At 40.0% G+C, this 27,725-nt stretch overlaps 1 protein-coding gene across 1 annotated transcript in view; it reads left to right on the forward strand.

Annotated features, from left to right (window-relative positions):
- Positions 1 to 559: 559 nt before the first annotated feature.
- OBP2B (odorant binding protein 2B) overlaps positions 560 to 27,725 on the forward strand; it is a gene marked incomplete at both ends in the record, with an annotated part of 45,359 nt that continues 18,193 nt past the window's right edge. The window contains 5 exons of the mRNA XM_080927371.1: positions 560 to 652; positions 1,106 to 1,236; positions 1,471 to 1,541; positions 2,865 to 2,975; positions 3,634 to 3,735. Of these exons, the coding sequence (XP_080783497.1) occupies positions 560 to 652; positions 1,106 to 1,236; positions 1,471 to 1,541; positions 2,865 to 2,975; positions 3,634 to 3,735 (508 nt within the window). The remainder of the gene's footprint in view (positions 653 to 1,105; positions 1,237 to 1,470; positions 1,542 to 2,864; positions 2,976 to 3,633; positions 3,736 to 27,725) is intronic.

Consider the following 27,725-nt stretch of genomic DNA (forward strand, 5'->3'; position numbering starts at 1 on the left):
ACTTCAGTTGACCCCAAACCATTTCTCAGTGACCCTACACATGTCTATTTTGGGCCTTCCAAGCAGGACCAACAGTGAGTTAGGTTTCCAAAACAGAATCTGGGCTCTGGAAATCAGAAGGACCATGCATGGTGGAGAATCCAATCCCTTCCTGAGCAGCAGTGAAGGCATCAATGGAAGCTATGACTGTGTTAAGCATGAGAGAAGAGCTGGTGATGGCAAGTAAGTAAAGTCAGCTCTCCCTTTCTAGCCCAGAATGCAGACTGTGTTCCCATCCCAAACCTAAGTCATCCAATCTCTTTGGGCTCCTTCATGAGTTGCACACTTAGATGGTGACAATATTGCAGATCTTTTGTCTCCAGGTGGCAGTGAATGAACAAGATGTCCTAAAAGCAACAATATTCACCCCTATTACAAATGTGGATTTGGCTATGACAAATGGCCAAGAGGGGTGTGGCCAGTATCATTTTTGGCCATAAAGGGCATCCTCTGAGGAGCCAACACAGTGTCATTGTCTCATGCTGGCTGCCTTCTTTGTCTGAGAGCACACAGCCTGAACATGAAGAGCCTACCCCTGACTGTCACACTGTTCAGCCTAGTGGCAATTCTACAGACCCAAGATAACCTTCTTTCCATCTCAGAAGAAGAGAAAGTAAGGCATGGAGGTGTGGGGAACAGGTGTATATGGAAGGTTTGAGGGATAGACTGAGTCTGAGTACCAGAGGTAGTACTCATGAGGGTTTCGGCCCTCTGAGTCTGAGCAGATAATGCTGTTCTCTAGCACACAGGGCATCCTGGCCCACAGACTTGGACAAAGGAAGAGTCACAACCAGAACCATAAAAGCGTCACTTGACAGGACCTCTGTGTGTTCCCGAAATCCTAAATGTTTTCAGCCTTTGGAGGCAGTCAAATCCCATTTAAACTGTTTTTACCATATGTAATTCTAACCTAATAACAAGGGGCTATTAGTGTGGCACAGTGGAACCTCAACAGCTCAGGGAAGCATCTTATGCCCAGGGATATGTGTACAAGCTGTACATTTGTAGGCAATCTAAGTAATACCTGGGGCTGGAAAGTGTAGGCTCAGGACTCTGTCGGCTCCAGCTTTCAGGTGTCTGGTTCATAAAGGCCACAGTGAGTCAACGGAGAGAGGCAAAGGTGAAAACTCTGGTTGCATTCCCTATCAGATTGACATGCCCAGAAGAAGGAACCTTGGAGCTCAGCCACACTATCATGTGAGTATCCCATATGCATCTTTTCATTTTTCTCGCCTCTTCTGTGTGTTTTGGATATTGATGACAGAAAAAAAACCTATTCCTTTGAAGGGCAATAGTCTTAGAATGCCGAAACTTAAGAGGGGTTACCATAGGGTTTCAGAAGTCATTGTGCTAAGGCTGAGAAACCAGATAGCCAGAGTGAAACACAGATTTGTTTAGAAAGAGACTACAAATTGGTTTTCTTTTTTCCAGATCTGAGGGAGAGTGCCTTAAGATAGGAATTCATATGCAGAGAACAGAGGAGCCTGGTCAATACAGTTCCTGTGAGTCTGTGTCTCATTGTATCCTCATTTTCTGTCATAAACTACTTTTTTTAACAACTTTATTTTACAAAACAAAGATAAATGTACAGATTTTAAGCATTTTTTGCATAAAATTATACAATACATTTTTGTCAGTACTTTTTTTCAGGTTTTAAAATAACTTTTACATAAAACTATACGAATATATTTTTTAGTCAGTACTTGATTTTTTTTTAAAGGTTTGATAGTATGCATTGAAAACTTAATAGTTACAATGAGCATAAAGTACATGTAAAACAAAATGTAACATGGAAATAGTCAAAGGTTTCTTGTTGTGTAAAGATTTTTTTTGTTGTTTTGTTTTCTTTATTTCTTGGACTTCATACAGTCTGTGAGTTGTTTCTGGGGGAGTGCGAGCCTCTGGGGTTAGCATCCCACTATCAATGACTGCATATTATGTCTGTTCTTTTGTGACTGGGTTATCTCATTCAGGATGATATTCTCTAGATGCAGCCATTTTCTTAAGAATTTTGTTAAGTCATTGTTTTAATCAACACTGCTTAAGGGAAAATGGGTTTTATTTAGGTCCCAGTTCAAGGCACAGTCCATAGTGGTGGAGCATTCCAAGAAGCTGGAGTAGGAAACATCTTATATATTACACAATTAGTCAAAAGAGATTAATAAATATATTCATGCTATTCTCAGATGGTTTTTACAATTTTACAAAGTCTAAGATCTGCTGCCCAAACAATGTTCCCACCCCCCCAATTAAGTTGACTCTTCCACAATAAATTAACATAATTAATATCATACCCATTGTCATAGCCAGCTGAATATTTCCTATGTGATTCGAGATTATGTGGAATTCTTAGCCAACATGGAACCCCTAGATGCATGTGACTATAAGCTGCAAAGCAAGATTCTTGGTTGTAGTGCCCCTAGCTTGCTTACTTTTAGGAAAGCCTACTACCAGTTAATTCCCAGGTGTTTTCAGGAATCACAGTCAAGTTCACAGAAGAGACCATACTTCCCTCTAGATATTACTGCCCACTGTCCAATAGGAATTCTGAAGCTTAAAATTTAGAAAGCAAGCAGGAGTAACTGCTAGGGGGCTTGTCAGCCACAGCCTTTATCTTCCCTGACACCTATGGTCATGTCTACAAAGCTGGGGATGACAGCTTTCCATGAGGAACCTCTGTTTTGTGATGATGCTATGGGAACTCTTGGAGCTAGCTATATGGTTGCTCATGGGTTATTGTTGAAATCTTGTAGATAGTTCCTTAGTGTGGTATGAATGTTATTTTTTATAAAGACAGTACAGATCTATTTCTATTTAACCTTCAGTTTTGGGCCGTTATCTCTTCTACATCTATGAACTTCCAGTGAAGGACCATCACATCATATACACTGAAAGCTATCCGTTTCAGAAAAAATCCCAGCTGGCACACCTCATAGGTAAGGAACATCAGAGAGCCAACCTCCTGCCCACAGGCTTTATGACTATTAGCTATTTGAATGCCCAGCAACCACATCCAGGCACTGGGAAGTCTAAAGCCTCTGCTGTGTCCTTTAGCAGTTGTGAATCAAGCATCATGTATTCAGTATAAATCCTTTGAAATTATAAGCCATGTTATGTGCAGAATTTCCAGTGACATGATCAGATGTTGCCTTAAGCACTGAGCAATAGGACAGAATTTTTTTATTGACTTATTCCACATCACGTCTTAAAAGTCTCAGGTTTCATAGTGGACGTTCATATTGAAAGGCTGTGTCCTAAACAGAAACCTTTTATGGGAAATTTCCCCCTCCTTCCAGGAATAGGAGACAGACTAATTATCTTGAAACACGGTTTCCCGTTGGTTAGACTGTGACATTTCTTGGGTACTTAGGATATCACTTATATGTTTGGTCATAGTGTGTGGCCCTATATGTCAGCTAAATCCACTTCCTGTTGACAAGCTCCCCCACCATACATTTTGCACCTCCACATTCACTCTAAAGTCTCCTTCCTTCTTGTTTCCATATGCCTCTGGTTGAAAACTCTACTTCTGTGACAGTGGATTTTAACAGGGATGTGTAGTCATACTCTTTCTGCCTATCTTTCTGCTCACAGGAAAAACTCCAAAAGAAAACTTGGAGGCCCATGAAGTATTTAAAAAATTCATAGAGCACAATGGATTTCCCCAAGAAAACATCATTGTGCCTGTGCAGAGGGGTAAGAGGAAACTCCGTCTGGCTCATCTTCATGACCCTTAATTTCCCCCCATGATACAGGGATTCTTGTGTAACCATGTGTCTTCTTTTAGAAACAGTCCCCCTTTAGTGATCTTAATCATTGGGCCATCCAAGCTTCAGGTGTGATCTGTAGCTTCCTCCAAGACACTCTCTTATATTTGATATTTTTTCTTGCTTTTACAGAACGGTGTATTCCCTTACATGACAGTGGTAAGTAACCCTCTGAAGAAACACTGAAAGGACTCAGATTCCTCTGTTCCATGGTGAAAGTTTCTATCTGTTTTTTTAATAAATGGAACAACTTTATTTTAAAAAAAACATAGATAAATGTACAGATTTTAAGCATTTTTGCATAAAAGTATATGAATACATTTTTGTCAGTACTTGATTTTTTTTAAAGGTTTGATAGTATGAATTAAAATGTTACTAGTTACAATGGGCATAAAGTACATGTAAAACAAGATGTAACCTGGAAATAGTCAACATTTTCTTGGTGGGTAAAGATTAATCATAATGGTTTTTCATTATCTTTTTTTTTTTTTTTTTTTTGGCCTTTGATTTTCTTGAACTTCACACAGTCTGTGAGTTGTTTCTGGGGTGATCAGAGCTTTCTGGGGTTAGTATCCCATTATCAGTGACAGCATATTATGTCTGTTCTTTTGTGACTGGGTTATCTCACTCAGGATGATATTCTCTAGATGCATCCATTTTCTTAAGAATTTCATAAAGTCGTTGTTTCTGATGGCTGAGTAGTAGTCCATTGTGTAAAGATACCACAATTTTTAAAAAAAATTTAACTTCCACTTTATTTGCCCAAATGACCAATCCCATAAATGATGAAACAGACAAAATCAAAATGTAAAACTGAGAAGGAAAGGTACATGGAGCCAACTGGCCGTCTCTATTCTTAGCAGAAAATAATAATAAACTTATTTTCAGAAAAAGATAAAAATAGAAGATCTCTAGACTTAATTTTATCCAATATCCACCCTTCCCCACACACTCCCCCAAATACAGGATTTCTCTAGCCCTGGCTGTCTTGGACCTTGCTCTGTGGACCAGACTGACTTCATATTCACAGAGATCCACTTCCTTCTGCTTCCCAGGTATTGGGGTTAAAGGCACACACTACCACCACCTGGCAAGTTTGCCAATATTTTTAATGTGTGGGCCACATTTTTAAATTAAATAATTTTTTACTTATTCATTTTACAACCCGCTCACTGTCCCCTTCCTGGTCACCCTCTCCCACAATACTTCCCCCATATCCCCTTTTCTTCTCCTCTGAACAGGTTGGGCCCCCTCTTGGTTATACCCCTAACCCTGGCACTTCAAGTCTCTGAGGCTAGGCACTTCCTCTCCCCCTGAGGCCAGACAAGGCAGCCCATCTAGAAAAACATATCCTACATTGGTAACGGCTTTTGAAATTAACCCCCCCCACTCCAGTTGTTCAGGACCTTTTGTTTTTTTCCCTTCAAATATGTATGTGTAGTGCAAGTGGATGGATGTACTGGTATATGCATTCTTTTTTTAACCAGGATATAATAACCTTTAATGAATGAATATTGCAAAGAAGAAACAAATAAATGGAAATGAAATTATAACTAATGAATCAAAAATACACATTTCTACATGTGACCAAAATTATTATAGGTTTACTAATTCAACTTTTGTTTTGTTTTGTTTTGTTTTCTTTTTTTCTTGGACTTCACACAGTCTGTGAGTTGTTTCTGGGGCAGTGCGAACCTCTGGGGTTAGCATCCCACTATCAGTGACTGCATATTATGTCTGTTCTTTTGGGACTGGGTTATCTCACTCAGGATGATATTCTCTAGATGCAACCATTTTCTTAAGAATTTGGTTAAGTCATTGTTTCTGGTGACTGAGTAGTATTCCATTGTGTAAATGTACCACAATTTTTGTATCCATTCATCTACTGAAGGACATCTGGGTTCTTTCCAGCTTCTGGCTATTATAAATAGGGCTGCTATGAACATTCTGGTACATGTGTCTTTGTTGTATGTTGGAGCTTCTCTGGGGTATATGCCCAGAAGTGGAATAACTTGGTCTTCAGGTAGTACTATGTCCAATTTTCTGAGGAATTGCCACACTGATTTCCAGAGTGGATGTACCAGTTTTTAATCCCACCAACAGTGGAAAAGTGTTCCTCTTTCTCCCCATCCTCGCCAGCATCTGCTGTCATCTGAATTTTTGATCTTAACCATTCTGGTTGGTGTGAGATGGAATCTCAGGGTTGTTTTGATTTGCATTTCCCTGATGACTAATGATGTCTAGCACTTCCTTAGATGCTTCTCAGCCATTCGATATTCCTCAATTGAGAAATTTTTGTTTAGCTCTGTATCCCATTTTTTAATAGGGTTTTTTGATTCTCTGGTGTCTGACTTCTTGAGTTCTTTGTATACGTTGGATATTAGGCCTCTATCAGATGTGGGGTTGGTAAAGATCTTTTCCCAATCTGTTGGTTGCCGTTTTGTTTTCTTGACTGTGTCCTTAGCCTTACAGAAACTTTGCAATCTCATTAAGTCCCATTTGTTAATATTGGACCTTAGAGCACAAGCCATTAGTGTTCTGTTCAGGAAATTTTCTCCTGTGCCTATGTGTTCAAAGGTTTTCCCTACTTTCTCTTCTAATAATTTCAGTGTACCTGGTTTAATGCGGAAATCTTTGATCCACTTGCACTTGAGCTTTGTACAAGGAGATAAGAAAGGGTCTATTTTCATTCTTCTGCATGCTGAGTGCAAGTTGGACCAACACCATTTGTTGAATAGGCTGTCCTTTTTCCATTGAATGTTTACAGTTCCTTTGTCAAAAATCAAGTGACCATATATATGAGGGCTCATTTCTGGATCTTCCATTCTATTCCGTTGATCCACGTGCCTATCTCTGTACCAGTACCATGCAGTTTTTAGCACAGTTGCCTTGTAATATAGCTTGAGGTCAGGGATGGTGATTCCTCCAGATGTTTTTTTTTTGTTGTTAGGATGGATTTTGCTATTCTAAGTCTTTTGTTATTCCAGATGAAATTGCACATTGATCTTTCCAACTCAATGAAGAACTGGGTTGGAATTTTGATGGGGATTGCATTGAATCTGTAGATTGCTTTTGGTAAGATGGCCATTTTTAAAATGTTGATCCTTCCAATTCATGAGCATGGGAGGTCTTTCCATCTTCTGAGATCTTCCTCGATTTCCTTTTTTAGAGATTTGAAGTTCTTATCATACAGGTCCTTCACTTGTTTAGTTAGATTTACACCAAGGTATTTCATATTGTTAGTGACTATTGTGAAGGGTATCTTTTCCCTAATTTCTTTCTCTGCATGTTTTTCCTTTGAGTAGAGAAAGGCTACTGATTTGTTTGAGTTAATTTTATATCCAGCCACTTTGCTGAAGTTGTTTATTATCTGTAGAAGTTCTCTGGTGGAATTTTTGGGGTCACTGAAGTATACTATTATGTCATCTGCAAACAGTGATGTTTTTATTTCTTCCTTTCCAATTTGTATCCCTTTTATTTCCTTTTGCTGTCTAATTGCTCCAGCCAGGACTTCCAGTACTATGTTGAAAGGTAGGCGGAGAGTGGGCAGCCTTGTCTAGTCCCTGATTTTAGTGGGATTGCTTCAAGTTTCTCACCATTAAGTTTGATGTTGGCTATTGGTTTGCTGTATATTGCTTTTATTATGTTTAGGTATGGGCCTTGGATTCCTGTTCTTTCCAAGACTTTTAACATGAAGGGGTGTTGATTTTTGTCAATGCTTTCTCAGCATCTAGTGAAATGACCATGTGGTTTTTTCTTTGAGTTTGTTTATATGGTGAATTACATTGATGGATTTCCATATATTAAACCATCCCTGCATCCCAGGGATGAAGCCTACTTGATCATGATGAATGATCGTTTTGATGTGTTCTTGGATTTGATTTGCAAGAATTTTGCTGAGTATTTTTGCATCAATGTTCATATTGATTGATTGGGAGATTGGTCTGAAGTTCTCTTTCCTTGTAGGGTCTTTGTGTGGTTTATGAATGAGGGTTATTATGGCCTGGAAAAATGAGTTAGGTAGTGTTCTATCTGACTATATTTTGTGGACTATTTTGGAGAGTATAGCTATTAGGTCGTCAATAAATGTCTGATAAAATTCTGCACTGAACCAATCTGGATTTGGTCTTTTTTTGGTTGGGAGCCTTTTGATGACTCCTTCTATTTCTTTAGATGTTATGGGATTATTTAGATGGTTTACCTGTTCCTGGTTTAACTTTGGTATCTGGTATCTGTCTAAGAATTCATCCATTTCCCCCAGATTTTCCAGCTTTGTTGAGTATAGGCTTTTGTAGTAGGATCTGACGATTTCTTTAATTTCCTCAATTTCAGTTATTATGTCTCCTGTTTCCTTTCTGATTTTGTTAATTTGGATACTCTCTCTTTGCCCTGTAGTTAGTCTGGCTAAGGGTTTATCAATATTGTTAATTTTCTCAAAGAATCACCTCTTGGTTTATCTGTTTTTAGCCCATCTCCCAACACCCTGCTCATGAGTAAATGTGCTTAGCCAGGCAGCAGTGACCACTCCAGGAGGTGTCCTCAAACATAATTGCCTGAATACTTAGGAATTCTGTCATTCATTTTCATTGAGTTCTTTTTATACAGTGATCTAATTTCATGCCTTCGTCACCCACAAAACTGATTAGGGATCTAGAAGTTCAAGGAAGTTAGGTTAGTTCTGTGGCCCATGTATTCTCAGAATGGAATACCCAACCGCTCAGTGAAAGGAAGATCCTTAATAGATGTGTATCTTCTAAGTCGCTACTCTCTGAAAGCTATTGCCATAGTACAGGAAGGGGTCTCTCAATTGTACGTTTTTCTCGTTCACAGACCACCAGGACCACAACTGATGAAACAGCTTTGACAATAGGGCAGGGTCATGACCTCAGTAGACTACTATTCTCCCGAAACAACACTTCATTGAGCTGCATTTTCCAACCTGAGTAACAGACTTTCCTTAAATTGTACTATCCCCTAGACTGCCTAACCTTCTAATTTACCTTTCAGCCTTTTCTCTGATGCCCATCTGAATTCAATAAAAAAATTTAACAGATTTTTCTGGTTTCAGCTTGTATGTAGCAGGACTTTTTAGTTCAAGGTTAAGGAGATATTGGAATTGGCAGATATGAGACACCTAGGAACTTGGCCACAGTAGTTCTTTAGAGCTATGTGATATATTGGAAGTTCAAGTGATGTTCAGCCAATGCCAAATAGTTCCATAAAATGTCTGGCTCTGAATGAGGAGAGTTTGTGTAGCCATTCAGTTGAGTAAAGACTGGACAATGGCATCAGGCTGCAAATGCATTCAGGTTCCAACAACTATATTGCTGCTTTCCGGAACTTCATGGAAACCTAGCTTTGAATCACCTAGGAGCAGTGGCAGGCGCAGAGTGGGGGAAACTGCCAGATCTTCCTTATCATGCTCCATAAAGGCAGACCTAAATACAGTACCCAGAGTATTTTTACACACCCTGGTTTCTCTGTAATTGGTCAGTATCTGAGGTTTACATTGAAACTGTCCAGGTACATGCTGGGAGCTCAGTGATGGAGGGCTGGCTCAGTACTTTGAATAGTCAAGATAGACCTATAAAGGGTCTATCTCAGTAGAACATGGATTCCTCAGTAGAACATCAAATTTTCCTGAGAAGCTTCAATGGTTCTCATGAAACTGTTAGCAATATCCCCTTCAGCCCCACTCCCACCCTTACCTTTTGCCCTTTCCTTGCCTCTGACCACTGGACCTGGTCACCTGGAAATGAAATCAACCCCTCAGGTATCCACTGGAGCCTGAGGCAGCAGAGGAAGTTGCAGAGGAACGATAGCCAGAAAATTTAGAGAACTGATGGGCACTGTGTGTGTCTCTAGTACAAAAGACCCAAGTGTTTTGCAGAATGGTCAAAGACCTCCATGTAAGAATGTAGGAAACAAGTGAAAATAGTTTACTGACCTTAGGATAAAAAGTTAATTTCATAGTATCAAAGTACAGAGTGAAAACTTTCACATGCTACATAGATATGACTCCACTGCAGTAGATATTACATTTTTAAAGTTAGTGTTTATGTTTGTTAGAACAATGCACACATTTAATCTAAGCATTTAGGAAAAGAGTCAGGAAGACCTCTGTTAGTTTGAGACTAGTCTGGCCTACAAGGGGAGTTCTAGGGAGACTGTGTCCCAAAACACACAACTCAAAATATGACATTTGTCCAATACAGGTGATTTTTCACTGGTTACTTGTTTCGATGAATTTCGATGCATATTTCCATTCCACACAGTTTAGTCTGTTTTACATGCATAGTTTTGTCACCCAAATCTTTCTCTGATTCATAATTCATAAGCATATCATCCCCTCATTCTGACCTACAGAAGTGCCTCCTGAGTATCCCCTGGAGCCTGTGATGTGCCGTGTGCCCTTCCTGGAGACAATATCACTGTCCTGCAATTCTATCCATGATGGAATATTTCAAACCAAAAGAGACAGATGCACAGCACTCAGCCAAGTGCTATAGCTGTTACATTATTCCCGCCGTCGTCTCTGAAACTCACTAAGCCCTGGTAGGAGGGGAAGAGAAGACACATTCTGTCTTGTATATAGGAACAGTTACATATTCTAAACAATTTGGTCCCCAATGGAGGAGTTGAAAGGGCTGAAGGAACTGAAGAGGGTTGCAACCCCATAGGCAGAACAACAATATCAACCAACCAGACACCCCAGAAACTAAACCACCAACTAAAGAGTACACATAAAGAGTACACATATGTGGCCCTAGCTGCATATATAGCAGACTTTGCCTGGCATTAATGAATGGGAGGAGAGGCCCTTGGTCCTGTGAAGACTTGATGCCCCAGTACATGGAAATTCCAAGGCAAGGAGGTGGGAGTGGGTGGATGGATGTGGGGCACCCTCATAGAAGCAGGGGAGGGGATGGGATGGGGGTTTCTAGAGAAAAGAGGATAACATTTGAAATGTAAATAAATAAAACATAAATAAAAAAGAAAAGAAACTAAATAGATAAGATGGAAAAATGTTGCCCAACCTATTAGTAATGAATGAAGCACAAGTTGTATATAATAAAGCAGGGCATCAGGTAATAATTCTCTGCGGTCTGCATTCACAACACATACGTAGCACATAAGGGGATCTCTCTGCAGTGTTCCTCCAGCCTGATTTCTCCAGGTTTTTAGTTACAGTGTTCATGTCTTAATTATCGACTGCTAACACGTGACCAGGACCACTGGCTAAAGCCTTTATGGTCTATGGGACATCCGTGGTCTTCTCCCCACAGACTTGTAGGAAGCAAAACTGTGATACTTGGATAACATTTTTAAACTTTTTATTGGTTACTTTATTTATTTACATTTCAAGTGTTATTTGTTTCCCTGTTTTCCCCTTTGTGAGCCCCCTATTCGATACCCCCTGTTTCTATGAGTGTGCTCACCCACAGCCTCACTGCCCTAGCATCCCCCTACACTGGGGCATCAAACCTTCACAGGACCAAGAGCTTCCACTACCACTTTTAGCTCCTAAGATTCTGTTTTCCCGACCAATTCAAGGTGTTATTTAAACATTTGTGTGGTGTGGGAGGCAAGTTTGTCAATTGTGTGTGTGTGTGTGTGTGTGTGTGTGTGTGTGTGTGTTTCTTGAGTCAGTTCCTCTCATTGAACCTGGAATATAGAGTTCACTAAACTAGCTGTGCAACAAACCCAAAGGATCTCTGAGTTGGACTTGGGGCCATTTTTGGGACCCAGCTGCTGAGTGGCTGGGTACCAACTATGAGATTGATGAGAATAAGAAAGGTCTTCAGTGTCCTTGTGGGTGTAATGCAGCGGGGAAGAGAGGGCACAGGTGCCAGGGTGTTAAAGGAATTAGGCACATGCAGTTCTTAGGGAGCTGGGGCTGCAAAACACTTCAGTGTATAAAACATTGCTTTGTGGAAAGAGAATGTTGGTTGTTTGGATCTGGGAGTTCAGGGAAAGAATGGGCTCTCTTTCTGTTATCCATGGGACCTGGCCATGGACAGGTAGAAACACAGGATCCCTGGTTATCATTCTGGCTCTAGATTCTCAGGCAGAACTTGCAACTCTGATAACATTGTTCCCATAATGGGTTTTCTCAGAATGAATGAAGGCACATCCAGTTCTGTCCTACAGAAATTATTACCTTATGTCAGAACTACTGCCCTTCCTCTTCCCAGGCTCTGAAAGAAGTTGTGAGTCAAGGTAGTGGCTGAAATTTCCAGCAGTCTGGACCTTTCATTTATCCCCATATTTATGCCATACAACAGGTCCAACGAAAACAGTGCAATCAGCCCACAGCATGGATGGAGCCTTTGTGTGGTTGAGATGGAAGGTTCTGGCAGCCAGTATAGGATAGGTGTTTTTCAGAGGCCAGGTACACAGAGGATCTACGATAATCACACGGCTGTTCTTGCTCACTGTAAGCTTGACACTGATCTTTCTGGGACAGGCAAGCTTCATTAATCATGTTGCGTGTGCCAGACAAGGTAAGATCCCTGGAGGACTGAAGGTGGGAACCAGATTTTCAGAATCATGATGCTGGACTGGGTGAGAGCCTGGGTTTGTTGATGAACTTTACTGAATTACCTCTTGTTATGTACTAGTGTTTTGACCTCTAACATGGGATTTCTTGCTCTCTGCTAGGTTGATGCTACCCAAACACAGAAAGATATCTTATGGAGACACTTGTCTGGCCATTCTGTGACACAGAGATACCTTGCCTCACTCTGTTAGCTATGGATTCCCAAAGACCTCCTTTTAACTTCACAGAAATCACACCTTATGATTTTTGTGGCTCAGGGATTTCACTACTAGAGTTAAGTCATTGTGAGAACAATGATGACTCCAATTCTTAGTGGGTAGTAGTCCCTGAAGTGTAAGGAAGTGGGGTCTGGACATCAGGATTAAGGGACACCCAGGTAGGGTAGATATGGTCATCAGTGACCCATAATCAGTGGGTAGGGTGATATTGGCCACACATAAATGGTCATTCCTGACCTCTGCTACATCTGTACCCAGCCTTAAACTATAGGTGACTATTTCTTTCAAGTCATTTGTGAAGGTTCATGGCTTTATCTATTCCTAGGTAAGATTCTCCCATAAGATTCTTGCCTTAACTTGTCTAAGACATCAGTCCAATAATTCAAAGGGTTCTGGCCATGACAAAGGCCACCAGTGACCTTCTGAGAGGAATCTCAAACTTTTTCTGCCTCTGTTACAACTCTGGATATAGCCTGAAACCCCTTTGCCTGACTCTCTTTCCCTCATGCCTTCATCAGCAGTGGCTTACCCAATGTAGCATTTGGAAAACTGCTACATAATCTCTTATACAAAAAACATTCTCCTCTTGAAAGCAAGTCTGAAAAGTTCCCTTCTTCCCTTTACCTTGGCCAACACCAGAATTAGCTACTTGAAGTTTAGGATGAACAACTTGTCTGCTTACCTGCCTTCACTCTGTCTGCTTGACTCTTGAATTGATGGTCTTCTCACCCTTACCTCACGCATTTTCTCAACTTCAGCTACATGGTGGATGTAATTATAAAGTCTTCTTTTCTTGCCTGGGTAATAAGTCCAGTAACTTTTGTAGCTACAGGAACTCTGAGATTAGCATAGGAGATACAGATTCCTATGCAATGCCTTCTGTACTGTACACCTTGGGGGATGACAGGAACTTAAAAGCACACAGCTGGTTGTCCTTTGAGAAACCAATGTGGACACTGATAATTTCCGTTTAGGGGAATCACTGGTTCTTTAGGATTTCAGTGGGTTCTGAGGTCAGTGAGTTGCCTGGGGGGAACTCATGAGAATATTCATCTTGTAGAGGTCCTTGAAGAAACCTTGGAACCAAGGGCATAACCTGGCCTCCTCATGGAGAATAGTCTGGAGTGTGCTTGTTGAAAGACTGTCCTGAACTCAGAACAGGAGTTGGGCGCCAGATTTGCAGCTGTCTTTATCTGTAACTTCCATGATAGTGTGACATGGAGAACAAAGGACAAGAACAAAGTGTGGCAATCCTGTGGCTGACATATGTATTGGGGGAAGAGCTGAGCTCGCTTCAATTTTTTAATACTAGAAATGGAAGCAGGTAAGGACCAGGCATATGTGAAGGTGGGAACCATGCTTTTGCCCTGTGTCCATGAAACCCATTTGTTGTATTGTGCTCAAGATGGCCTTCAATGAACCAACGTTAAGTAGCTGTCATACCCTGCTACTTACCTCCCTGGAAGTACTTATATTTACATTGTTCTATTTCTTTTGTTCCGGAGTCTGTTGGAGAAAACATGACATGCTCCTTTAAAAACATGGATGTGGCGCTATAGGTATAGTCTTCTTGGAGGGTTTCACTTACTTCAATGAAAAGCCAGTGGGAGACGGCAATGCTCACAGGGTCCTGCCTCACCTGAGTTTGCTGGTGTTGGCACAGCATTTGGGACACTGTGCACAGACTCGATTCTTACTTCCTGCTCCCCCACTTTTAGACTTGAATGGGAATTTTTACTGTGATTTGTGGTTATTTGTGTGAGGGATTTGATATTCCTTTTATCTTTGTCCTTCATATAACCACTTGTAATATCTAAGATTCACATCTAAGCCTAATTCTTCCATCTTCACGCCCTTCCTTCTCTCTCTCTCTTGGTGAAGTCCTGATCTGTGCATGTATGTAGTTGGGATCTTTTGACACTGTGTGACTACTGGGGATCTGTGGTATTATCACTGTAGCAGAACCAGGGTCCCCCCATCCAGTTGTATGAGGCCAGGGCCCTGTTCAACACCCTGTTGTTCACAGGATACTTTCATTTGCATACATAATTGTAATGTCTTGAAGTCCACATCTCATCGCCAATGTAGAAGGAGAAGGGGTGACAGATAAATGAAGGGAGACTCAGTTTTTAGCTCTGGCCAGTGCTGGTTAGGACAAAACTTGGAATTTCTCTAGGTCTTTCATTCAAACGGGTTATAGCCTATATAAGATTAGACAAACAGGTGTCGGCTTTGTGGCCAAAATGTCCAACCCCAGCATTAATATGCAAATCAAGCCAATCTGAGCATGCCTGTTACACAGCACGTCTCTAGAGCCCTTGCTTGTCATGAAGCAAAAGGAGTGTCAGATTCAGAGACTCTTAATACAGTAATATAGACAGAATTACCACTTGTCTCTGAACACTGTATGAACATACACAGTTACACATACACATGTACACACACACATGCAAAAAGGTAGGCTGCCATACATGCATGAATACACACACACACACACACACACACACACACACACACACACATTTTTATGTACTCAGGAACACTGAAGAAGATTCTTCATTAAACATGTATAGATTTAGCTGAGAAATAGAACAGTACCATCCTGGGGAAGATATTCTCCTCACCTACCTTAACAAACTGTTTTTATTCTCAAATAGAGTGATAAAGACTCTGACACTCCTGCTCCCTTACCTTTAGATTTTAGCTGGGATTTGTTGCTGTGATTCACGACTGTTTGTGTGAGATTCGATATTCTGCTCAGCCTCAACTTTCAGATAACACTTGTGATTTCTAAGGCCCAATTCTAACCCCAATCCTGAACCAATATACTGAGTGTATGTGACACCAAATTATTCTCTGCTACCTGAACACCTGGTCTTCACCTGTTACCAACACTAACACCTGAGACATTTTTATTACTGACCCCTACAGCTTTCACTACACGTCAAAACAATTCCAGCATTACAAAAATGAACTTTCAATTCTGGACTTCAATGCTCCAAATGCAAGGTCACCCACATTCATAAAGGAAGCTTTACTAAACCACAAAGCACATGTTACACCTCACACAATAATAGTGAAAGACTTCACTACCCCACTCTCAGTAATTGACAGATCATGGAAACAGAAACTAAATAGAGACACAGTGAAACTAACAGAAGTTTTTAACCAAATGGATTTAACAGACATCTATAGAACATTTCATCCTAAAACAAAAGAATATGCCTTCTTCTCAGCACCTCATGGTATTTTCTGAAAACTGACCATAAAATTGGTAACAAAACAGGCCTCAACAGATACAAGAATATTAAAATAATACCATGCATCCTATCAGGCCACCACACACTAAGGCTGGTCTCCAATAACAACAAAACATCAGAAAGCTTACATACACATGGAAGCTGAACACACTCTACTCAATGATAATTTCATCTAAGAATAAAAACTGAAAGTTCTACAACAAAAAGATGAAAATATTAAGAGTAGATGGCAGCAAATAATCAAAATCTGGGCTGAAATCAACCAAGTAGAAACAAAAAGAACTATACAAAAAGCTTTCTTTGAGAAAATCAACAAATAGATAAACACTTAGCCAGACTAACCAGAGAGCACAGACAGAGTATATAAATTAACAAAATCAGAAATGAAAAGGGAAACATAACAACAGAGAGTAAATTAAAAAATCATCAGATCCTACTACAAAACCCTATAGTCAACAAAACTGGAAAATCTAGATGGAATGGACAATTTTCTAGACAGATATCAGGTAACAAAGTTAAATCAGGATCAGATAAAGCATCAAAACAGTCCCATAAACCCTAAAGAAATTGAAGCAGTCGTTAAAAGTCTCCAAATCAAAAAAAGCAAGGAACAGACAGTTTTAGTGCAGAATTCTGTCAGACCTTCATAGAAGACTTAATACGAATACTTCTTATACTATTCCATAAAATAGAAACAGAAGAAACAATACCTAATTCATTGTTTGAAGCAACAATTATGCTCATACCTAAACCAAACAAAGACCTTACAAAGAAAGAGAACTTCAACTAATTTTTCTCATTAATATTAATGCAAAAATACTCAAAAAATTCTGGCAAACTGAATGCAAGAACACATCAAGATCATCATTCACCATGATCAATTTGGCTTCATCCCAGGGATGCAGGTATAGTTCAATATATGAAAATCCATTAACATAATTTACCACGTAAACAAACTAAAAAAAAAAAACATAATCATCTCATTAAATGCTGAGAAAGCATTTGACAAAATTCAAATAAAATTGAATAATAAAAGTCATGACACAAGCCTTGAAAAGATCATAAATACAAGGCCCATACATAAACATAGTAAAATCTATATACATCAAACTAGTAGCCAACATCGAACTAAATGGTGAGAAGCTTGAACCAATCCCACTATAGTCAGGGACTAGAAAAGGCTGCCCACTCTCTCCCTACCTATTCAATACAGTACTTGATGCTTTAGCCAGGGCAATCAGAGAACAAAACTAGGTCAAAGGGATACAAAATGGAGAGGAAGGAGTCAAAATATCGCTATTTGCAGATGATATGATAGTATACTTAAGTGGTCCCAAAATTTTCACCAGAGAACTCCTAAACCTGATAAACAACTCTAGCAATGTGGCTGCATGTAAAATTAACTCAATCAAATCAGTAGCTCTCCTTTATTCAAAAGATAATCAGACTGAGAAATAAATTAAGGAATTCAAAATAAAATACCTTGGTGTGACTCTATCCAAGAAAGTGAAAGATCTATATGACAAAAATTTCAAGTATCATTCACATCTACGAAATCAGGAATATGGATGTCAGGAAAGATAAAAGTTATTCCAGACTGATCTTAGCAGCTGAAAACTGTGCCAAGTAAGATTTCACCAAGGGAATGTCAACATGTAGTTTGGGGCACTGCTCCAATACATTCATAAAAGCCTGCATAAAGTTGTCACTTGTGGCTATCCCTTCCTGTTTGAGTAAACTGATCAAAGAGCTTTCTTTTTCTTTATCTTCATCATTTCTATCAAGTGACAGGATGATCAATTTGCTTAACATTTCAGGAAAAAAGTGTTTTGGAGCTCTCATTTCTCTCACACCACTGACAGCGTAGTTGGCATTTTTACTGTTCCGATATTCAGTCACAACGGCTCCGGTCAGTTTAAGTAGTTCTTCCTTTGATAGTGGTAGCTTTTTGCTAGTTTTGGTGGGCTTTTTCTGGATAAGTGGTGGATTAATTTTGAGACCAAGTTGAGGTGTCTGTCCCAGAGGTGGCATTTGAGTGTGTTGTGACTGTGCACTGGTGCTCTGGCAACCCTACAGTGTCCTGCAGAAGGAAACAAATCCTGGCTGGTAATTTCTTACTTAACATTAAGAAACACATCCTGGCAAAGTACTGCCCCATTAAGGTCTTGGCTTGTTCATGGTCTAATCGAGGTCTCACTGTCCTCATTATCTGACAGAGGCACTCCAAATCCTCTCCCATATCTTTGAGTTGGACTCTCATCTTCTTTTTCAAAAGTGTTTTGATGCACTTATGAAGGATAGATTCATGAATAAGATCAAGCTTGCCAAGTTCTCCAATGAATTTGATGTTCCCCATCTTGATCTTAGCAATGTCTCTTTGTTCCTCAGGGAGGAGGGGATTTTTACACTTATCATAGACATCAACATTTCTGGTTCAGTTTTCAAATTCATCTTCCAATTTGGAAATCAAGAGGCATCTGAATGCTGTGCTTTGCTTCTGTCCTGTTTGACCCTCTGCTGCTGGGCCATCAAAGTTTGGTGCATCTTCTGTTGGTCGCAGACATAGCTGAGCATATGGTGAGCTATACTTTGGCTCTTCTAGGGCTTTGTCCACAATCAGCAGTATGACTCCTCTAAGGATTAGTTTGGACTCTACACCTACATTGAGGAGTTCAAGTCATAGCTTGTCAAACTTTTCAGGAGTAAGTTTACTTTGTATGCCTTTTACTTTCCTGAAGATTGCATCATGTCAGATGAGCCCACACTTGTCTAACTAGCCCCAAGTCTCCATTAGATATCCCATGGATGGTGAGGCCTGAACATGTGTGTATATCTGGGCCCAAAATGCAGTTCCAGAGCTGGCAAGATTCTACTTTTCAACCATATTCATGTTACAGATGGGCTACAACTACATTGTCTGGTCCAGTAGAAGCACAATGTGAATGTCTCCAATGGTAAACTACACATAGGATTCTTGGAACACACACACAAAGTCCTGTCAACTGGGATTTTCTGGTTTTCTGAAAAAATTGCCTGGTCCAACTGTGAACTAGCAGGCTCCAATGTGCCAGGAAACAGCAATCTTTGCTCAGAATCAGACTGAAACCCTCATGAGTGCAAGCTCTGGTCCTTGGGCATTGACCGTCAGTCAAGACTTCCAAGTACACATAATCACCACCCCTTCCTACCACACTTTCTTTTCTTCTAAGAGGAGTTGGCTCTTCATATTAAGGCTATGTGCTCTCAGAAAAGTCGAGTCACTGACATGGCACAAAGAGGCTGTACCTTAAGAGGATGACCTTGATGACCACAAATGTCATTGGCAACACCCCTCCTGGGAATCTGTTATGGTGAAATTCACATTCTTTATAAGAGTAAATGTTGCTTTTGGAACGTATTGGTCATTTACTGTTACCTCCAGACAGAAGATCTGCCATGTGTGTACCAATCAATGGTAGTACTCATGGAAGATCCCAGAGAGGATGTTTGTGTGTATAAGAACACATTCTTAAATCTGGGCCAGTAACGTAGGGTTTATTTCACTCCTTTACCATAACTATTCCTGACCTAATGTTTTAGACAGCCATGGCTGCCCAAGCCACATTTTCTGAATGGTCATTTATTGGCTCCTCTCAAACAGGAAAGAACTTGGCTTCTCCACCATTCCACTCACAGTCCTGCTGTTTTCCAGAGCCCATATATTGTGCTGGCATTCTACTTCACTGATGTTCTTGCCTGGCAGGACCACAGCAGCTGTGGGTACAATCATTGTGTGATCATTTCAGATCATCTGAAATCACACCTCTAAGCCCACATTACCTGAACTGCATTCTCTTAGAGCACTTTCTACTCTCAAGTGTCTCTCTTCTTCACCTTTATGCAAAACTTACCTTCTCTGTTACATTATAATCTCCTGAGAGTTAGAGTTTTGGCATCTGTGTGTCACTTTTTTCCCCTGAAGCCAGAAAAGCTGTAGCTACAAGTTAGAGAGTCATGATTATGGATTCTCTAAAAAATATGTCAGAGTGTTCCACCTGTGTGAGCTCAGGGACATCAACTTTGACCAAAGATTTTGGAGCCTCTGCTGTTTTGAGCATCTGAGAACCAGCTGAAAGGACTAGTGGAGCCCCTCACCCTCTGCATAATTGAGTTTCCTTACACACCTTATTGTGGAGAGCATTTTGGTGCCACTGGACAGTTGACAGAGGGGATTTTTAACATTCACCAAGACAATTAAAAGCTGGTCAAGGCAGGAATCTGATTCTGGCTTTTTACTCAGGAAACTGGCCCAGATTAAGAATATTTACTATTGAAGCTCAAGGCAATACACTTACTTTAAAGCTCAGGGCAGAATATTTACATTTGTAGCTCAGAGCAGGCTCAGCGGATATAGGTGTGGCAGTCTCTTTGTCTCTTGGGACCCCCTTGCTCCTGATCATCCCACTTAACCTCCAGAAGGATGTTAACAAGATCTTTGATCATTAACTTACTTGTTCCCTGACTCAAAAGTGATGTTATCTTTCTGCATGTAATTGAAGTGGTTTAAAAAGAGGACTGAAGGCTTTACTTCAGCCCCAAAATGGGTCGAAGTCATGTTACAATATTAACTAACCATCTCTTTTTTCTTTTAATCCTCACTCCTGCCCTGGGGAACCTGTTGCTTGACCCAACTGGTTTCAGATGCCTTATAGTCTAAGTTACCCTCTCTTATGTCTGAAAACCAACAGACCACCAAAGTGACCCCAAATCTAATTGCCTTTAAATAAAAATGGCAAGAGCAGAACAAGGAGGCCTTGGCCCCCTGCGTTCAGACTTTACAGATAAGCTTCCCTGGCTGATTCAGGACAGCTCCCTCACCAAGAAAATCTCTGCCTTCTTCCTCCCTATTCTGTACTGCTTGACCCTCAGTGTCCTGAAGTGGGAGCCAGCTGGCAGAGAATCTGGAAACAGGTGCCAGTCCTGCAATGGCATCTTTATCCCTACAGGAACCCAGGTTTAAGAACTCTACATATCTACAAGCAATATTGGTGAAAACTCTTAAAGTTTCTTAAAGATTCCCATATGTTCACAGCTCCTGGTCTCACCACTTCTGGTGGCATCCTTTACTACCGTTGAATGTGAACCTCAGCATGGTCGCCTTTTAAATTCTACTTAATCCTAGGTGCCTCACTGCAACTACAATTTTGCATGTCATTTATATAGAGAGAGATCACAATAGCTTAAACAAGAATATCAGGCTGAAAACTATGCAGGCTGGAGTGAGTTGAAAATCAATAACTCTGGAATATCAACTAAATATTGGTGAGTAGATATTGTTTCTCAATAGACTACCTTGATTTTGAGGCAAGAAGTGAATTATTCTGGACCCTCCATTCCAGAATAAAGAGGATCTGAATCACAAGTGGTCAGTACAAAAAGCGGAGGACCCTTAAAGATGCTGATGACCAACACTTTTGGTTCCCTTGTGCTTTTCAATTGGAGGTTCAGGCTCATTGGTTCGTGTATTTACGCCTCCAGTGCTGACCGCTGCTTCTTTTGTATACAACATACTATAGTGAGGCCAAGATGTGCCCTGTGCTAGAATGCTCAGTTAATATAGCAATTATTAATAGGAAAACTGAAGCCTGGTGCAGTGGCCTCACCTTAATTTCATCATTTGTGAAATATTGATAGGAAGATCAAGAATTCAATGAGATCCTACTATGCAAACTGAGTTTAGCTAAATTATACTGTCTCCATTTATTTTGAAGAATAATGAAAACAGTTGTGAAACTGTTCTTTCTTCACAGCTCCTTTTTCTCTTTCACTGTGTCTCTCTCTGTTTCTTTCTCTGTCTCACTCTGTCTCTTTGTCTCTCTCTCTCTCTCTCTCTCTGTTTCTCCTTCTCCACCCCGTCTCTGTCTCTGTCTATCTGACTCCCTGTCTCTATCTCTCTGTCTCTGTCTACCTCTGTCTCACTGTCTCTCCTTACCTCCTCTCTCTGTGTGTATGTGTGTCCCCTCATTTCTCTCTCCCCCTTTTTTAATTTCAGGGATACTGAGTCAGGTGACGAATGGAAAGTTTTTCATGTTCACTGCATTTTAATTTCCTTGGTTTCTTGGATTGTTTTCATTGTATATGGAGATTTGAGTGACAATGGCCCTCATAGGCTCAGGTGTTTTGGATACTTAGCTCCCAGATTGTAGACCTTTTGTGTAGGTGTAAGAGTTATGGACTTTTTCATGGAAGTATGTCACTGAGGAGCAGACTTTTTATTTTAAGACACATGGAATTTTAAATTTTCTAGAAGTTTTCTGTTGTGGTTCGAGACATGAGCTTTCAGCCATTTTTTTTTTAAATTTTGGTGGGCTACTTTAAAAACTTGCCACGATTGTGGGAGACCATCAGGGCCCTTATTCCTCTGAAACTGTAAGTCCAAAGGAGCCCCTTTCTTCTTTGGGTCTTGGTGTTTTATCACAGAAGTAGAATAGCAATTAATGTAGAACCTAGTGCCATGCAATGAAAATTTCTGTGACACACTTGATCATGTGTTTTGATTGGCATTGGAAGTTTGGTCTAGAAAATCCATTGGCTAATCAGAGCTACAGGCTTCTGTGATAGATGGGAAGGAAAGAATTCTGAGAACATAGCAGATAATAAAGGACTGTCTTGCAAAGATTCAGAGGGAAGAAAACACCTATGCCGTTTTGTGAACATGCAAACCTCAGCATGGTTACCTTTTAGATGCTGCTGAATCTTAGGTGCCTCACTGCAGACTACAGTTTACATGGCATTTATAGATAGGGTGGTCATAATAGCTTAATCAAGAACATCAGGCCAAAGATCCAAAACTCAGAAGACAGCAGGTGCTGGCGAGGTTGTTGGAACCAGCTAGGTTTAATGATCCCATTCCAAAATGGTTTTCTCCACTGATTTCCTGTAAACCTCTATCTCTAGTTCTCCTTACAGGTTGTGTTGTTAATTGTATAAACTCTGGTTTCTCAGTCTACTGGGTGTTGAATTCCTCTAATTATACTATTACAAGAGTGGCACATGGATGGGGAAGCTTCACATGGAACAAGGTCAAGAGCAAGTAGCCAGAGAACATGTTTATAGATTCAATGGAATTGCTCAAATTAGCTGCACAAAGGGGGCATTCAAACATAATTGAAGGAAGTGAAGAAAATGAGCCATAAAAATAAAGTAGAAAAGAACTACAGGTCATAGAAACATTCAGTAGGTTCTAGAAGGACCAGAGGAAGCCTGACTGAGCCAAGAACATACAGGGGGAAAGGGACAAAGTCTTTATATTTGCTTTGAGTAAAATGTGAAGTTGAAGAATGCATTGACACCATAAAGATATGACATTAAAAGTTTTATTTTACACTTATTTTCCAAAATTTAAAATTTAGTACACAGAGAAATGTGTGTCTTTGTGATATATTTATTTATGTATGTGGGTTGTTTTGTTCTAGTTTGTAGTCTTCTGATAATATTCCTCCATATTTCCATTCCCCAAACACAAAATGAGGTTAAGAGGTTATTCAACCTGATGTTTAGACCAGGTCAGGGGCCTCCAAGCCTGGAGAGGGTTGAAATGGGAATCTGGGATGGCTTTTTAAGACTGATGTTCTCTGGATATTCTAGCTTTCTAACTATACTGAAATACTGGTGAAACTTTCTAAAAGGTCCTAAAAGCTTTTTTACTTTTTCTGGGGTAAAAAGCTGCTGTCTTAGTCTACTAACAACCTATAGCCTAACAGCAGAAGATGAAGTGATGTGGCATTTGTTCTATCTCATCAGAAACTGCTCCTCTGACTTTCAGCCTTCTTGTAGAAGTCACAGAAATAAAAAGAAACACTGTGAAAACTGATTATAGCACCTAAAAAGTTGTAAAAAGTTTGTTATGAAAAGAAAACAACAAAGAAAAGAAAGGAAACAAAATGAATGAAAAGGGGAAATAAGGGAAATTCTTTCTTTTCTTCATCTAAGAAGTGTTCTGTCCAAAAAACATCATCCCCTGAGCTCAGTTCTGACTCTTCTCTTTGTCCTCAGCCCCTGAGCTCAGTTCTGACTCTTCACTTATACACATTTCATAACACATGTTTATCACAAGTTTACATAAATTAAAATCATAAATCAAGTATGAAGTTTATAACAGTGAATGTTCACATGCATATTCATTAGGAGTAATTATCTGGCTAAACATTCACCACCTGTCAGAGATCTACATGTTCACTGATAGTTATAAATAACATGACTAAGTTATTAGTGAAGTTTTGTATACACAAACACAGCCAATATTTTATATTCTGTCCTAGAATCTATAATAATTTTTTTCCTTTTTGATGACCTTTGGATAATAGTTTTACAAATTCTTGGAATGTGCTCTGAGCAGTACAAAGTCTGGTTACTATATAGAAGCAACATACTTCTGACTCATGGGAGACTGATAGAATTCTCATTGCAGTTTTGACTATCAGAAAAAGATCTAATATCAGTTCCACTATAGAAAAGATTAATAAATACTGATATAATTTTAGAAATTCCTATAGGATCATCATAAAGAATTGAGAAGTCATCTATTTTTCTATATAGTATCACTAAAAGACAATACATTTACATAGATGTGTAGAGATCTGTCCAAAAGGGTGAACAAACACTTAGTGATTGTCATATATGTTTAATAATAAAAGTAAAGGAATATTAATAGCAGTAATTTTTCCTAAGATGATTTTCTACTGGACCTACTGTAGTTCCATCATAGATTTCAATCTATGGTGATCATCTCAGAAAGATCACTTGCTAGTTATTAGCTTAACCTATGATGGTTCCTGAAAGTCCTTCCATTCCTCTCTGAATATTATATATGACCTTCTACTCAAGCTGCCTATGTTTTCTGGCTCCATGGCACACTATAGAATATTGAGTGTCAACTGTAATAGGGATTCCAGGCATCCAGAAAAGAGTAATTCTTCTCTTTTCCTGGGTGAGACTTCTCAATGATGAGTCAACTTTGGGGCTACTTATTTTATTCAGAAACTGGTTCCCATGTCAGGAATATAAGATGAGGTATATGAACTCACTTTTCACACTACACCTCTTAGGGAAAGGTGGCCTGGCCTTCAGTAACCTTCTCCAAAGTCTGACCTCAAGGTACCCTAAGTTTTGTCTTCAAATGTTCCTGCTTGCTAGAAATTTGGTAAGGTGATCCAGGCAGGAGATGTTTGCATTTTGTATGTGAATAATGTGCCCAGTAAATGAATACTGATGCAAAAAAAAAGAAGAGATATTTTCTCTGCAACTTTATGGGAATAAGGTCTTCCCCTCCTTATGTCTGAGTTTTATGATGCTGAAATTTTTTCTCCCCATTCTTGTATTTTAGTTGTGGGCTCAGATCCTCTCTGCCCTTAGAAGACTTAGAAACCAGTAGAAATACTTCTTAGAGACACTGAAAAATTCTTTATCTTTCTCATTGTTTTATTCTTCATATATTCTGCCCTCCACATGATAAGAGCAGAGGAAAAACAAACAAATAAAACAAGGCCAGAACACTAGATAGACTTGGTAGTAGAAATCAACATAAACAAATTATGCCTACTTTACTGTGACCTATAAACTCAATGTTTTCTCCCTCTGTAGTAAGTAGAGAGGCAGGAGTGCTGTCCATTGTACACACACCCAGTTTGACTGATACTTTGCTTCATGACATTGTTTCCTGGGATGCCCCTCTATGAAGACCCATGAATGCAAAAAATACCTTTTCCCTCCTCTAAGATCATTCTCAATTCTTATCATCTGCCTTCACCTAATCACAACAAAACTGGGACACACTATACTATCACACATGTGCCAAGAAAAAGGGACTAGATTTATTGAATGGGTGCATGAGGGGATAGGAATGGGCACTGGGGTCTTGGAAAAAGGAAGAAGTTCTGCATTCAAGTTCAGAAGGTGGCAGTTGGCAGCCTCTGTTTGATGAGTTCTCTCCATGCACCAAGATTCTCATGTCACTCACAAGACTCTATTTGCAGAAACAAAAGAAGACAGACTGAACTAAAGAGTGTGTCTGTGGACATGTCTTACAGAAAAAAAGGAAATGAGAAACAATTCAATATCTACCATCACAAGCAGGATTGAGGATATCTGTTTTGTTCAGGCCTGTGTTTATCACAAATTGTTCATACAGCTTCAGAGATTGTGGATTTACAACCAGAGAACGACCTGTAGGATACATAGAGTGACAGTGTGTAGGACTTCAAGATCCCAGTCCAAGTAGCAGAGTAAAATGAAGTCTTAGGAAGTGAGAGATTTTGCTACAGGCCACCGAGGTACCTCTTAGATTTCCTAGGAACTAAGAAAAATAAGTCCAGGGATAATGTGGCCCCAACTCAAAGTTTGTATAAGAGTCCAGCCAGGTGAGAAGAGTCAGGAAGTAATTATGTTTTATTTGATTTGGGACAAGTGTCTCCTCAGCAGATGGGTCTGGAGTAGGGGTGGAAGTCTCAGGGGGGTTGCTCACTGAGTCTTCTGAGAAGAAGGATCTCACCTATAAAGACATGAGAAGTGGGGGGCACATGCAGAATTCAATGTACAGGTAGAATCAGGATACAACCTACACTCTTTCCTAAAGGAAAATGCTGAGTTTTGCAGCTTGCTTATCATAAGGAGGGAGAGTTCCACAAGTGACTGGCCCTATCCGTGTGCATATTTTAGTCTAGAACACTTCAACCATGCCCACACCTGTGAACATAGTCCTGAGTTGCTCACTCCTACCCCAAATATTTATATTGACAGATAATCCCACTTGTCTTTACATACTACGGGGCCAACAGTAATATTTTATGCAGAAGATGAAAGTCAGAAAGAAAAAGCAAGACATAAAACCTTACAGTACCAAGAACTTGGAGTGTTGGTCTTGAAGATAGGAACAGAGACGTTTTTCTCCATATGTCCAAGCTCTGTTCTGTAACACCTGAGTGACCCTGTTTACATGACATGGCTGCAGAGTCTTCATTGAGGAGAAATGAGAAACGTAGTGGGTAGGACAGTTTGCATGGAGTGTATAAGGGAAGTAGAACTGTTGAGAGCAGAGTGGCTGCAGAACATCTAAAGAGGTGTGAAGTACAGTTAGAGCTGTGGGGCTAAATGTAGAACACAGGTTTCCAGTGCTAGAGGACTGGGAAAGGTGGGGGTCATGACTCCTCCTGGAACTAGTGACACACCATCTCTACCTTCTTGTCTAAAGCAAGCCTGTGGTCATGAGGACAGATTGGGACAATGACCCATGGCAACTGCTTTTCCTAGGATGTGATGAACAATCTGTCCTCCAGAAGTACACACATGCCTATTTTTATTTTAGTTGTTTGGTTTTCTCAATAAACTTCAAATTTTCTGAAGGAAGAAGAAAGGATAATTGTTGAGTTTGTTTTTCTCAGTCCTCCAGCAGTGTGAGAACCTATAAATTGACTTTCTGTGCAACTGTTTTACTTTCCCATCTCTTTTAAATTGGAACAAGGCTGTGAGTTCATAACCTCAGACCTGAGTGTTAAGAGAGGATCCTGTGATGTGCAATAGAATGTTCAGTAGGACTCTGGGCTCCACATGTCAGCACTCAACACCTGCTATCCAGAAAACTTCACAATCTTGGATGAAATCAGTGATACCTAAAGCAAGGGAGTCCCACTAGATTTTTTTTTTTTGGAGAAACAATGGCAGGAAAAAGTTTCAAGGCTATGTGTGTAAAAACTAAACACAGACCTGGGCATCAGTAAACTTGGACATCAGGAGTGCTCATGTGATGACTGAGGAGAAGAACAGATAAGAGCTTGGAAATCATTCTCTGTCAAATCCCCAGAGTTCCAGGATTTGTCACCAGGTGGAAAGTACACTATGAATGATA

Source organism: Micromys minutus (genome assembly GCF_963924665.1).
Source record: "Micromys minutus genome assembly, chromosome: 13".
Classification (NCBI taxonomy): Eukaryota; Metazoa; Chordata; class Mammalia; order Rodentia; family Muridae; genus Micromys; species Micromys minutus.